The sequence below is a fragment of the Tachysurus vachellii genome, chromosome 9 (assembly GCF_030014155.1).
Source record: "Tachysurus vachellii isolate PV-2020 chromosome 9, HZAU_Pvac_v1, whole genome shotgun sequence".
In the NCBI taxonomy this organism is placed as follows: domain Eukaryota; kingdom Metazoa; phylum Chordata; class Actinopteri; order Siluriformes; family Bagridae; genus Tachysurus; species Tachysurus vachellii.
Genome location: NC_083468.1, coordinates 5217988 through 5230683, shown reverse-complemented (window position 1 = coordinate 5230683; position 12696 = coordinate 5217988). Strand labels below are relative to the sequence as shown.

Below are 12696 nucleotides of genomic sequence, written 5' to 3'. Positions count from 1 at the left end.
ATCTTCAGTGCCACAAGTGTAATGTTGTAGATTCTGCACACATTTTGAAGGCTGACCCAAAGCCGTGTTGTGTACTTGTGTAAGTGAGTCATGCCACAGATTCTGTCGCAACCGCAGTCAGTTGGAGCATGCAGTAAGCGCACTAATTATATAAGTAGTCCTGGATTTCTGCAGCAGCAAAGCATGTCACACACAACACACACACACAGCACTCAAGCAGATGCACACACACACATATGCAACTCACACACACACGCACATACATAGCACAGCTCCTTTGTTGATCCCGTAGAACAACTACACCCTGTCCTTCTACAAACACACAAACACACCCAAACGTCTGTCCAGCGTAGGATCCCTTAGCCTGTGAGTGTAGTAGCAGCCACATATTTGTGTGGTGAGTAAGGAATGTGGTTACATGCCTTACACATGAGCTATTACTGAACACTGGTCTCAGTGGAGCACACAGCCTGTGAGCTCATTGAGAGAGAGAGAGAGAGAGAGAGAGAGAGAGAGAGAGGGAGGGAAGGATAGACAGAGAGGGAGGAGGTTCAACAACGAAGCGCACATTCAGTTGAACTCAGTTTGGAATTGATAGTCAGCAGTGCAGCTTCATCACACAGCTACTGAACACGTACTTGTCCGTCTTCACTGGGACAAATCTAAACACCAAGGTTTAACCTGCACAGTAGTTTACTGACAGAAGGTCCATCAGAGGTTTAGTCTCCATAGTGCTGAGTGGAAGTGAGCACACGGCTGTGCAGCCCGGTGCCTGGATGCCGGTGGATGTGGTGATCGCTCCTCCGCTGTGGACAGACATGCACGAGAGTGAGATGAAGCTCAAGATGCGAGTGCGGCGCATCAAGGACGGACGTGACCTTCGAGGTGGGTGAGAGCATGAGAGGAATGCATGTGATGGACTGAAGAAGTGAGGGAGTGAGTGATAGTATAGTGACTGATTGAGCAAATAAGTGGCTGACTGTGCAAGAGCTGGTGAGTGAGTGAGTGAGTGAGTGAGTGAGTGAGTGAGTGACTGAGTGAGTGAGTGACTGAGTGAGTGAGAGAATAAGGAAGTTCATGAGGAAGTTTATGTGTAAGTGAAAGAGGAAAAGGAAGTTAATGAGTGAGTGCATGAGTGAAGGAGAGAGGAAGTTCAAGAGTGAGCAAGCAGGTGAGTTTGTGAGGAAGTTGATGATGCTTGAGTGAGTGAGTGAGTGAGTGAGTGAGTGAGTGAGTGAGTGACTGACTGACTGACTGACTGACTGAGTGAATAAGGAAGCTGATGATGTTCAAGTGGCTAAGTGAGTGAGTGAGCGAGCGAGCGAGCAAATGAGTGAGTGACTAAGGAAGTTGAAGTTGAAGTGGCTAAGTGAGTGAGTGAGTAAAGAAGGAAGTAGTGAAGTAGTTAAAGTGAGCGACTGAGTGAGTGACTGAGAAAGTAAGAATGTTAGTGAGGGATTTATACAGTGAGAGAGTGAGTGAGTGAGCAAGTGAATAAGGAGGTTAGTGAGGAAGTTAAAGTGAGTGAGTTAGTGAGCAAATGAGTGAGTAAGGGCTTGATTAGTGGGTGACTTAAAATAAAGGGTATTATTGAGCAAGTGAGTGGATGAGTCATTAAGTGGAGTTATTTAGTAAGTGGATTTGTTGTTTGAGTCATCCATAACCGTGTGTAATTAGCATCTCCGAACACACACACACACACACACACACACACAAAATATTAAATAGGCAACAAACATCTAGCTCTTAGAAAAAGCAGATTGTGTCTATGTATCACATTTTCTCGCACTTGAATGAGAGAGCGAAAGCCTCTTAGTCTCTCTTAACTCTTCTTAACAAGTGTTCGAGAGGGATTAACCTGCTAATACTGACGCTAAGCTAGCACAATTTTAATCCAGTGTGTATATACACTTATCTCCACATGCAGAGTCTGCTCATATTAGTCCGACTTTACGTAATAACCCGCACTCTGCTCTTTCGACCATAATAAAACCATTATTTGGATTAAATATAAGTGGCCGTGGCACAAATACACAGCTAATTCAGTTAATTAATAACAGAAATTGTGTCTCTGGTGCTTTAAGTGCAATAGCGGCATCTCATAGGCTGACATAGAGGTTTGGACAGAACTTGAGCACAGTGCATGAGCTTCTCTTCTCTTTTTTCCCCATTATATATGACATTTATTAAGATGCGGATTGATAAAGGAAAGCAGTGGTTAATTAGATACAGTGACATAGTGGAAGGCTATTGATTCCTGACATGGCACGACTATCCTTGTGTCATTCTATCGCTCAGAATGTGTCTTTACTTGCCTGAGCTGGCATGTCACCCCCACCACCATGAGCATTTTTAGCTCAGGGTTGTTGTAAGCATGCACATTAGCTGCTAAGCAAAGACGTAAATACTACTGCTCTGTATTTAACACAACCCCCTCAACCCCCACTCTCTGCAACACACACACACACACACACAAATATATGATACACAAAGTCAGGATGAGAAGGGCAAGTGCTTGAGATACTGTATATCCATTTCCATATCCATGGGCACCCCCTTGACCTCCCCCCACCTCCCCTCACACACCTCTTTGTCAACCAATTCTATTGATTCTATTTGATTTCTATTTTTTTATTTAATTTTATTATTATCAGGTGTGAAAAATTACGAGACACAATGTTTGATTTTGACCGCATGCTTTAAATTTATAACAGGGAAGAGCAAAGAACAGCCATAGCCTATGCAGGAAACAGTGGGGATATGGGGATATCAAGTCAGTTCAGATCGATTAATGTGGGAAATCAGCTCTAAAAAAAGGAATAGCAATACAGCAATGCAGAGGGAGTGTACTGAAGGTCAAAGCTATTTTATTTCTTAGATTTTTTCGAATATATTTCAGTGTTGACAGAAAATAATAAAACAATTGTTTATAAACTGATTGTATTATACTAATAAATATATGAAATATATAACTAAATATTTAAATGTTTTAGGTAAATTATGTTTTTTGATAAAGCTTGGTATTTTATAGTACTTTGTAAATATTATTATTATTATTATTATTATTATTATTATTATTATTATTATTATTAATAGATGAGAAAGGCAAAAAAAAAATAATAATAATAATAATATAATAATAATAATAATAAATATTTACAAAGTACTATAAAATAAATAATTTATATAATATAAATTATTATAAAATAATAAATTCTATGCACTGAAGCTCAAAACAAGGAGTATAAGACGATATATATACACATTCAAAATAATTGCAACAGCTATATGTTATAATATCAGCTAATTTTGAAAAACAAATGTGCTATTTCATGAGGGAATAAAACAGTAAAGACTCCTTGAATAGTTGCATAGATTAAATCTGACGTAAACTCAAGAACAAAAAGCTAGGTCAAAGTGTGACAGTAAAACGTGTAGGCCAGTGTATAAAATTAGAGATGATAAAGGAGGGCACACCTGCAACAGCTCCATGACTGACACTGGCTGATAAAATGTGACACACTTCCAGCTAAGATAAATAGCTCCTATCATGTGTTCAGAGTTTTCTAAGTGGGTGCTCACACACCACAAATGGGACGAAATTTATCTCAGGCAGCGTGTCAAGAAAAAAGCAGCGGCTCCTGATTACTTGTAAACGATGATGCATTATCTTCTGGAATATTGTCTAAAATACGATTAAAGCAAGCTTTTGAAGTTCTGTGCTGACATCGACAATACGCGGTCGTGTCTACTCTAATCGAGTTAAAGTTTATTTCTTTATTCTCTGTTTTTATTTGTCTCAGCTTTATTCGTTAAGCTTTGTTTCATGCCTTGAGGAATCACATGTAAATGTAAAGTTAGCATGCTAGTCCTGCAATGGTAAAACCAGGTGCTAGCCAAAACTGGTTGGGTGCAATTTGTGTGTGTGTGTGTGTGTGTGTGTGTGTGTGTGTTGTGCACAGCAACTCAGAGACAGCCCGCTGGCCACCCATGTGTTGAGCAATGATGTCATACTGCTTGGCAGTTGCCTTTAATAATCAGAAACAGAAAGGCCTTGAGCTGAGCTTTTAAAGGGCCAGACACACAGCTGGAATAATGGGTCAAGACTCTTCCACCTTACCTCAATTTACATACTTCCTTCCAGGCATCCTGTCTGCCAGTAGGTAAGTCAAGGTGACTCGTCAAGGTGTTTCACGCTCGTCCACATATCTTCATCGGTTCCAGTCGTGCACTAGTCAGTATATTTTCTAAGAACGATGAAGGCTGCTTGGATGATTTGATTACACCTGAGTTCCACCCTGACTTAGTGGTAGTTGATATTTTAGATTATCCAGATCTGAACTAAAACACCTCAACGGTATTCATACATTCTCTAGCTCACCAAGCACTGCAGCCTTAGGCAAGTCGTTCTCTAAATCAGGTAGCCAATCAGAATTTCCACTAGTCAATGAATAGAAGAGCAAAAGTTTTCAAATCTGTCATAATAATCTCCAAATAAAAGTATTACTAAAGAATTTATTTTTAATATAAATTTATTTTTAGCTTGTCAGCTTGTTAGCTCAGTCGTAAAATTGGAAAAGAAAGGCAAATAAATAAATAAATAAATAAATAAATAAATAAATAAATAAATAAATAAAAGTTGGGGTCAAATGACAGCAAATGCAGGTCTTAAATTCTCAAAAAAAAAAAAAATATTGTTATACAGTAAAATGCCATGATTTGGCATTTTGAACCTGGTTGGTGCCTCAGACATGTATTAATTTTCATGCTGAAATTTCATTCACTGAACTAAAATATTAATAATAGACCTAATAAACAATACAATTACATTTAAAGGATGAGATGAAAACGAAGCCAGTTTAATTAAGCCAGTTTATTCATATAAAAAAGAAGCAATTGCCGATACAACAACATTAATTTTCTTGTTTATTTATTTAAGCCTGAGACTTTCCAGTACAAAGAGAACGGTTTGTTCTTGGAAAACCTGCCCCTGTTATCAAAGCACAGTGCTTTTTTCAAACACACTTTCACCTTTACACCAACTTGATGTTTTTTGCAGCAGCGTGCAAACCCCTCAGCTGAAGATTGAGCAGCTTTGTGTGTGGTGACTGAGGTTTGCTTAACACTCAGGCGATCTGTGACAGGACCTGTCATGACGGCATGCTTGAGTCACGGCCATGAAGCTGATTACACCTTTTGAAACTGGTCTCTGTGATTTGACTCGCTCGTTATCTTTATTGCAGTGCGACCTTGCTGAGTGATGTCATGTGAAACATTGCAGATAGCAGAGAAAACAAAAAATAATTACCTTTGATTAGGTAAAAAATACATAGCTGGTGATATGTAAAGACAACAGAGAATCGCTAAAGAAAGCGGTGAATGAAAATGTGAGGAGCGATATCAGGCTTCAGCTTGTTCTTGTTTTCTCCCCCAGTCACGTGTATCTGCTTACTAAACCTTACCTCATGCACATGAGCTCATCGTTTCTTTCATGCTTAATTGCTCCCTTGTCCTACTGCTTCTGTCTTTCTCTTTCTTTTCAGCCTTTGTTTCATTATCCAGTCACTGTTTCAACACCTTCCCACCCAGCCGGACTCATAAGCCTGTATCTGTGTGGGCTTGTTTAGCATGAGTGTGTGTGTGTGTGTGTGTTTTTGTGCTTGTACATATGTCTGCAAGTGTGAGATGAATGATCAAGAACCAGGCTGAAGCTTTTAACCTGAGTTGATGCTGTCATTACTCTTGCTTGCCAGCCTTACTTGGAAATTCACCTAAAACTTTCCAGATTTTGCAAGATTCCAAAACAGCACTGATAATTAAACAGTTTTACTAACATCTTCTTGTTTTCCATCCATTTATCGTCCTTATTTCCTTACAGCCTAAATAAGGACATCAGAGATTTGAATGTGCACATTAGCTCAGTGCTAATTTGGTGCCATGTTTAGATGTGATGTAATGCATCTCTTAAGAAAGCGTGGAGGTCGAACAGGCTTTATTAGTGCTGCAATGTCCAAAAATACACCAATGTAGGTTGTGAAATTGACTGGCTCTAGGCGGATCATTGGTGTCCAAGTGCAGTCCACACATGGACTCTTGTATTTGGAGTGTTTAAAGTTGTTAACCTTATCGCCTTTTGTGATACACATCAGAATAGTTTGGATGCATAACACTTTTATTCATGCAAATGCCCATGTGTATATGTGTGTGTTCATGTGTGTGTGTTAGGGAGCATGCCCTTGGCCCATGGTTGGGTGGTATGTTTTTGTGGTTCACTTCATTCCCACAGTGTGATGCTGGACTCTGAGAGGAGATGAGATCATGCAGGAAGCAAAAGAGCAAGAGAGCAGGGAACCAGACACTGACACTGTATTTGGTCTCTTAAAGGGCCAGATGTCTAATTTCACCGGTCCCACCAGATTCCTTCTTCTTCACTGTAAAAAATTATGCTGGTGCTATTTCTCATACTACAGTCTATTGCTGACTACAAAGTTATTTTGAATTATTGCTAAAGCTTGAATGTTGACATTCTGGCACCTTGTCCAAGAGCCAAGTTAACTTAAAAGAATGTAGCCTCTCATTTTCTATGGAGGTTCGTGTGTTACGACTACGGGTCTGTTAGTCTACTTAGCATCTCCTTGGACTGGCAGGATGCGGAAGCTCGCCTGTGTGTGTGGAGCCGATGTGGAGCTTTCGGTTCATTTTGTGTGTTCGGATGTTAGGAAAGCCCCTTCATTGTTACCGTACAACAATAATGTGGTGTCTACTTTGGCCTACCAGTATAAGTACACAATTTGTATTCCTGATTTTAGAATGGATAATGTTTTTGTCAATTTATTTCAAGCCACGTTTTTTCTCTTTATGTCTCTTTCAGGAGGCTTCGCAGCCTTCTCTTCATGCTTCCCGGATGTGTGTGAGAGCAAACCACCACCTTATCTTCCCCTCAGTCTGTCTCAGCCATGCCTCCCCGTGGCTAACCTGGGTCCGACACGAATACTGCCTCACCTCTACCTGGGCTCACAGAAAGATGTCCTTAATAAGGTAAGATATGGAATGAAACTCAACATGCATTGCATATTGTCATAGACATCTTTTTACATTATTAGAAGAAATTCACACCATCTCATTCTCTTTCCACAACTCAGTGTGTCCTCACTGTACCCCTGAATGCCTGTCAACTATTTTTCTCCTTCCTGTATTTCTTTCAACTTCCTTTTTGTTTTGCACTCTCAGTTTTATTGCCTATTGTTATATTTTCAGTTCATAAGAGACAGTTACACGGCATCAAGTAAGCTACAACCTTAACAAGGGCTGGTTTTACATGGAACCTCAAATGGTTCTAATACTCCTTTTATATCCGGAACCCTAAAATGGTTCATTTTAAAGCATTTAGAACCCAACTGGATTGTTTGAACAAATTCAAGTTAGATATTTTCTCTTTATTGACAAATTTAATATACTATATGAACTTATACTGTATAAATACTGTATGTTTTTGTAAACAACACTTTAAAACATCTCACAGCGTTATCTATGTATAGATACGATTCCAAAAACTAATGGCACTGATGTCATCTTACACATTCTTTTAATTAAATTAAAGTATAGAACTGCAAGGTTCTATATAGAACCACAAGGAAACTCTATTTTTAGAGTATAGATCAATCAATATACTGAAATAGCTAGAAATTAGATACTACGCGTCTTCGTCTACTGTTCCAGAAAACGCATGCAAACTCTCAATCATTTTCAATTCAAACCTTTGAATGTCTTATCTAACAATTTGTGCAAAAACGCCCTCTTTCAAAAAAAACAGCATACTTTGAAGGACAAAACAGTCATACAGGTAGATTTATTTTAGATAAATCTATTAACAACCAATTAACAACAAATAAACAACCAACATCTATGGTTATGGTTATGGTTAGGGTTAGGGTTAGATTATCAAATCTAATACCCGATCAAATCTAATACCACGCCTACCTGATGACGCAATATCTGTTACGTTGTTCTGAAATCCCTGGAAATAAGTGCCTGCCTAACCTTGAGGGCATTTTTGCTCAGTTAGTTATAATTTTATCATTGTGAATATTCTGTTATTGCCATGGGTAAGAACCTATACACGAATTTTACTTGTGGTAAAAGGAAATGCCATCAACCATCAAAACAAGTGTTTGTAGCTGACATCTCTAGCAAAGTATTTTGTCTTGGCATTCCTTCATTGTGTGTCATATCATAGAGTGAAAGAGATAAGAAACGTTTGCGGAGTATGATCCAAGATAATCGTGTCGGTTCTGATTTTCCATACAGTCTTGCATTTTTTCCCTCAGGAAATGTGCTTCTAAGTAGAACTGATGTCAAGATCTGGTTGTTTAAACAGGAACTGATGACACAGAATGGGATCACTTACGTCCTGAATGCCAGCAACACCTGTCCAAAGCCAGACTTTATCAGCGAGAACCACTTCCTGCGCATTCCCATCAATGATAGCTACTGTGAAAAGCTGCTGCCTTGGCTGGAAAAAACCAACGAATTCATCGGTAAGAATTATTCTATACAGTATATTACTATACGGTTTGCTGATGTTGTACAGATCGTCAAGTTTGAAGGCGTCTACCCAAAATAACTCAACATTTCTGCATACTGTAGCGAGAAAGGTTAGGATTATGGCAGACCAATTCAAGCAGCACTTTCTGGGCGGTCTGACTGCTCAGTGTCAGCACTTGAGTTGGGCTGAAACCATAAACCTAGTGCTGTAGTAGCATTTCTGGTTTGGACTGCTTTTCTTTATTTTTTTCTTCCTTTTCTTGTCCAGACAAAGCCAGAATGTCAAATTGTAGAGTCATCGTCCACTGTCTAGCTGGAATTTCGCGATCTGCAACCATTGCCATTGCTTACATCATGAAAACCATGGGATTGTCGTCGGATGATGCCTACAGGTAAATAAGTATGTAATGTCTGGTTGTGTCACTTGTGTCATGAGTCATGTTTATTTAGTGCTTACTCACCAAATGACTGAGCAAACCTGCAGACTATTTGACTGTGGATAATTGACTAGTTCTGGAGTGTTTTTGCTGGAAAAGTTTCAGAGACAGTTATTTTTAAGCAATAATAAAAAAAAAATGGTAAAAGGTGACTCAAAGACTCATGATAAAAGACTTGAAAGTAAACTACAAATCACGTTTTTTATTTCTTTCCCTAGGTTTGTGAAAGATCGCCGGCCATCTATATCTCCTAATTTCAACTTCCTCGGGCAACTCCTGGAGTTTGAGAGAGACTTAAAGCTGAAGATGCCCTTAAACTGCAACCCTCTGAGGTCAACGACTCAAAATCCTGAGGTGACCGAGGTCAACATAGAAACTGTCATACAGAGCAAAGAGAAAAAACATTCTCATGAAAGAATGCAAGAAACTACAGTATTAAACGTTAAGCCACCTTCACCTACCTCACTACGAAAAGATCTCAGCAGCCTTCATCTCTCCGCAGACCAAATTCTCCACAACAACCGGCTCAAATGTTCCTTTCAGCTCGACATCAAATCTGTCTATTCATCAAACCAGCATCTCCGAACCTCTTCAAATGCCTTGAAATCAGACTCAGAAACCATGCCCAAGCTTTTCAAGCTTGACAGTCCAAAAAGCACCAGCAATATGTGTTTGCATTCTCCATGCCTAGAAACCCCAAGGAGCCCCAAGCCGGAGTTGCGGCGATCATCAGTAAGAGAATCTACACCAAAAGACAATGGCACTTTCGAGAGGTTATCGACCACAACTTTGTCTCTAAACCTCAACTTGAATCGGCAAGATCCAGTTGTTCAGGATCCTGTCCATAATGCCAACGTCAAGTCGTCTTCATTCCTCAGCTTGCCCCTGACTTCATCTTCTGTTTGGACCAAGCACAGAGGAATGACTCAAGCCACGACGCCTGGCACACCCACTGAAGACCACCCTTGGTTCTTCAACTCAGATCTGGACTCTTCAGGGATGGGTTCTGGGAGCTCTGTGAGATTTGTAAGTCCTCCTAGCAAGGCTGTGATGCAAGTGGAGACACAGTTCAAACGCAGAAGCTGCCAGATGGAGTTTGAGGAGAGCGTCAGCACTACAAGAAGCAGCGAGGACTTTGGAAAGCTCGGGAAGCAGTCTAGCTTCTCAGGCAGTATGGAGGTCATTAAGGTGTTATGACAGAGAGCCTAAACTTGCATATGTGAACCTCTCTTGTTTCTGACATTGGAAAGAGGACAGATAATTTATTACAGAGATTTGTTTGCAAAAATCTGTACAGAGACAACAAAAGAGGAGAATCTCAAAAAGGTCTTGCTGCATGCATACATAAGTGTGCATGTGCTCATTAGTCCTTGCATTATGTTCTCCAAAAGACAGTAGAATTGAGCTCCTGAGCTCACGCTATTGTTATGATAGAAATGATGGATGCTATAAACCATACGCCAAAGAGTTAATATACCTGAGGTGCCCTTCAGTCGAAGGATACATAGTACGGACTATTTGTGTTACAGCATGGCTATTAGAAATACAAATGACTGGACTATTTTCATAGCGCTGGTTCATTTATGCCCCAGATCGAGGTGAGGTAAACGATTTGCTGTATTATATTTAGGCTTAGTTGGAAAAAGACCTTTAATATTGTCGGCCGAGATACCAACTGCCTCTGTGATTTAATATTAGTTTGTGAAAGTAGTCTGCATGTGTTGAGCAGAGATGAAGTCTCAGCTGTACTACTGTGCACTGGGCATGCTCAGAAAAGACTGGCTACCTGCAGACAGACAAGCTGCATCCTAGCAGTACAAAGCTTTATGTATCCAGAAGTTCTTGCATATGTATGTATATATAAATATTTGCATCAATTTCAATGGAGTATTTAATGTTTCGTGCATTGTTGTTTTAACTTATTGTATCGGTTTCATTCTGGTAATGAGCAATAATATAATATTTGAAGACTTCTTTTTTGTCTCTGTTTGATTTATTGATGTTACTCTCAGGGATTCTTAGCATATCCAAGGTCCAATCCCTGGAACAACGGATAACTAAATCAACACGAGCAATCGATATGTATCTGTTCTAGAGTATAGTGCATACAAATATTTCTGTAATGCCACCATACAGGAAATAGGACGTCAAATATTCCAGGCAAAAAAATGGTGAACGTATTCAATTGTACCCGGGTGTTCTTAGCATTACCTTACCATATATCTCTATTTGTGTTCTTAGCATACCTCTACTTAGCTTTTAACAAACCTGAAATAGGTAGAACAACTAGTCTAGTTTAGAGTTGTTTAAACAGAAGGTAAATTCACATGACAGCAATAATGAAAATATTGATATGTAAGAAAAAACTGCCTCTTGGTAGTTCAGCATTTTGGAAAGTCATTTGTTCACAATTTTAGAAATTAACACTAAACATCCAAATGGTGTAATACCAACATGAACAGCACAGGCTCTGTATTATAACGTGATATACTCAAGACGTTCCAGAGATGGCCGGCGGTGTTTCGGTCCTTGGGTATCGCCTGTCTAGGTGCCTTATATTAGTGTTGCTCTGTCTCTGTTGTATCTGCTCTGTCACACTCACACCAGGCCAGAAAGGGCTCTAAATTAGTTTATTAGTTCAATCAGGCATGTAAAGGCACTGTCCTCATGAACAGTGAGGCTTGTGAATGAAATTGAAAAGTATTTTGCTGAATATCAACAACATTATTTATGTTCATTTTTATGTTATACCATGAAAGTGTGTGTTCATTTTAAAATAATCCACAATGATGTATAAGATTATCCAGTCAGGATCACAGGATTACTTTCTGTTCCAAGAACAGAACACAAAAGATGTGATGAGGCTGCTTTTAGTGTTTATACCCACACACCGTCGAAGGCTGGACCACCAGACATACAGCTTCAGTTTGCAATTATAACACAGCTTTTAAAAGGTACTTTTTCGGATCTACTCCATATTAAATTAGCCAAATTTTACCCAAACTATAGCGCAATGCTAAAAATGAATGTCAATTGTAATAACCCCATTACTATTAATAATACACCGTTTATAAAACACCTTACACTCAAAGGCAGCTTGAGATGTTTTAACTTGCTTTCATGTTATTTATTTTATTTGGGTTAAATTAAATTTTTGCATAAAATATATATTCTTTTCTAAACTACAATTGCTTGCTTTAGCTATTTTTATTAAGGTTTATTACTTAGCTTAATTAATTCATACATTATTATCATTATTATTAGGGGTCAAGCCCCGAAGTGGCGTAGACACCTATTGTTATCGTTAGTTTTCTTATTATTAGGGTTCAAGCGCGAAGCGCTGGAAACCTATTGTTTTTGTTAGGATTTTTATTATTATTATTATTATTATTATTATTATTATTATTATTATTATTATTATTATTATTATTCCGCCCTAGAAACGGTCGTGCAGCCCAAACCGTAAGGCCTAGAGAGCTCAAACTTGGTCAGATGGTAGTACTGGTCACAGTTACTCAGGGCCAAAATCTCAGCGGAATCGGACAATCTGGGGCGCTTCAGCGCCCCAAAACGCGTTTGTGCCCATAGGTCCAAAAACCCAATTTTGTGCTGACTCGTAAGGGAAAGTCTCAGAATCAGAATCAGAATCAGAATTGTCTTTATTGCCAAGTATGTTTTCATACTTCGTTTTGCTTCGCACGAGGATTGTAGACTC

The 12696-nt window shown here is 39.1% G+C and overlaps 1 protein-coding gene across 1 annotated transcript; it reads left to right on the top strand.

Moving 5' to 3' along the window:
• The first annotated feature begins 532 nt into the window (after positions 1-532).
• On the top strand, positions 533-10954 carry dusp8b (dual specificity phosphatase 8b). The gene is made up of 5 exons (XM_060877441.1): positions 533-885; positions 6872-7038; positions 8378-8537; positions 8813-8936; positions 9200-10954. Exons 1-5 carry the CDS (start codon positions 777-779, stop codon positions 10176-10178), a joined length of 1539 nt encoding a protein of 512 aa, XP_060733424.1. The 5' UTR covers positions 533-776; the 3' UTR covers positions 10179-10954.
• Positions 10955-12696: the final 1742 nt, after the last annotated feature.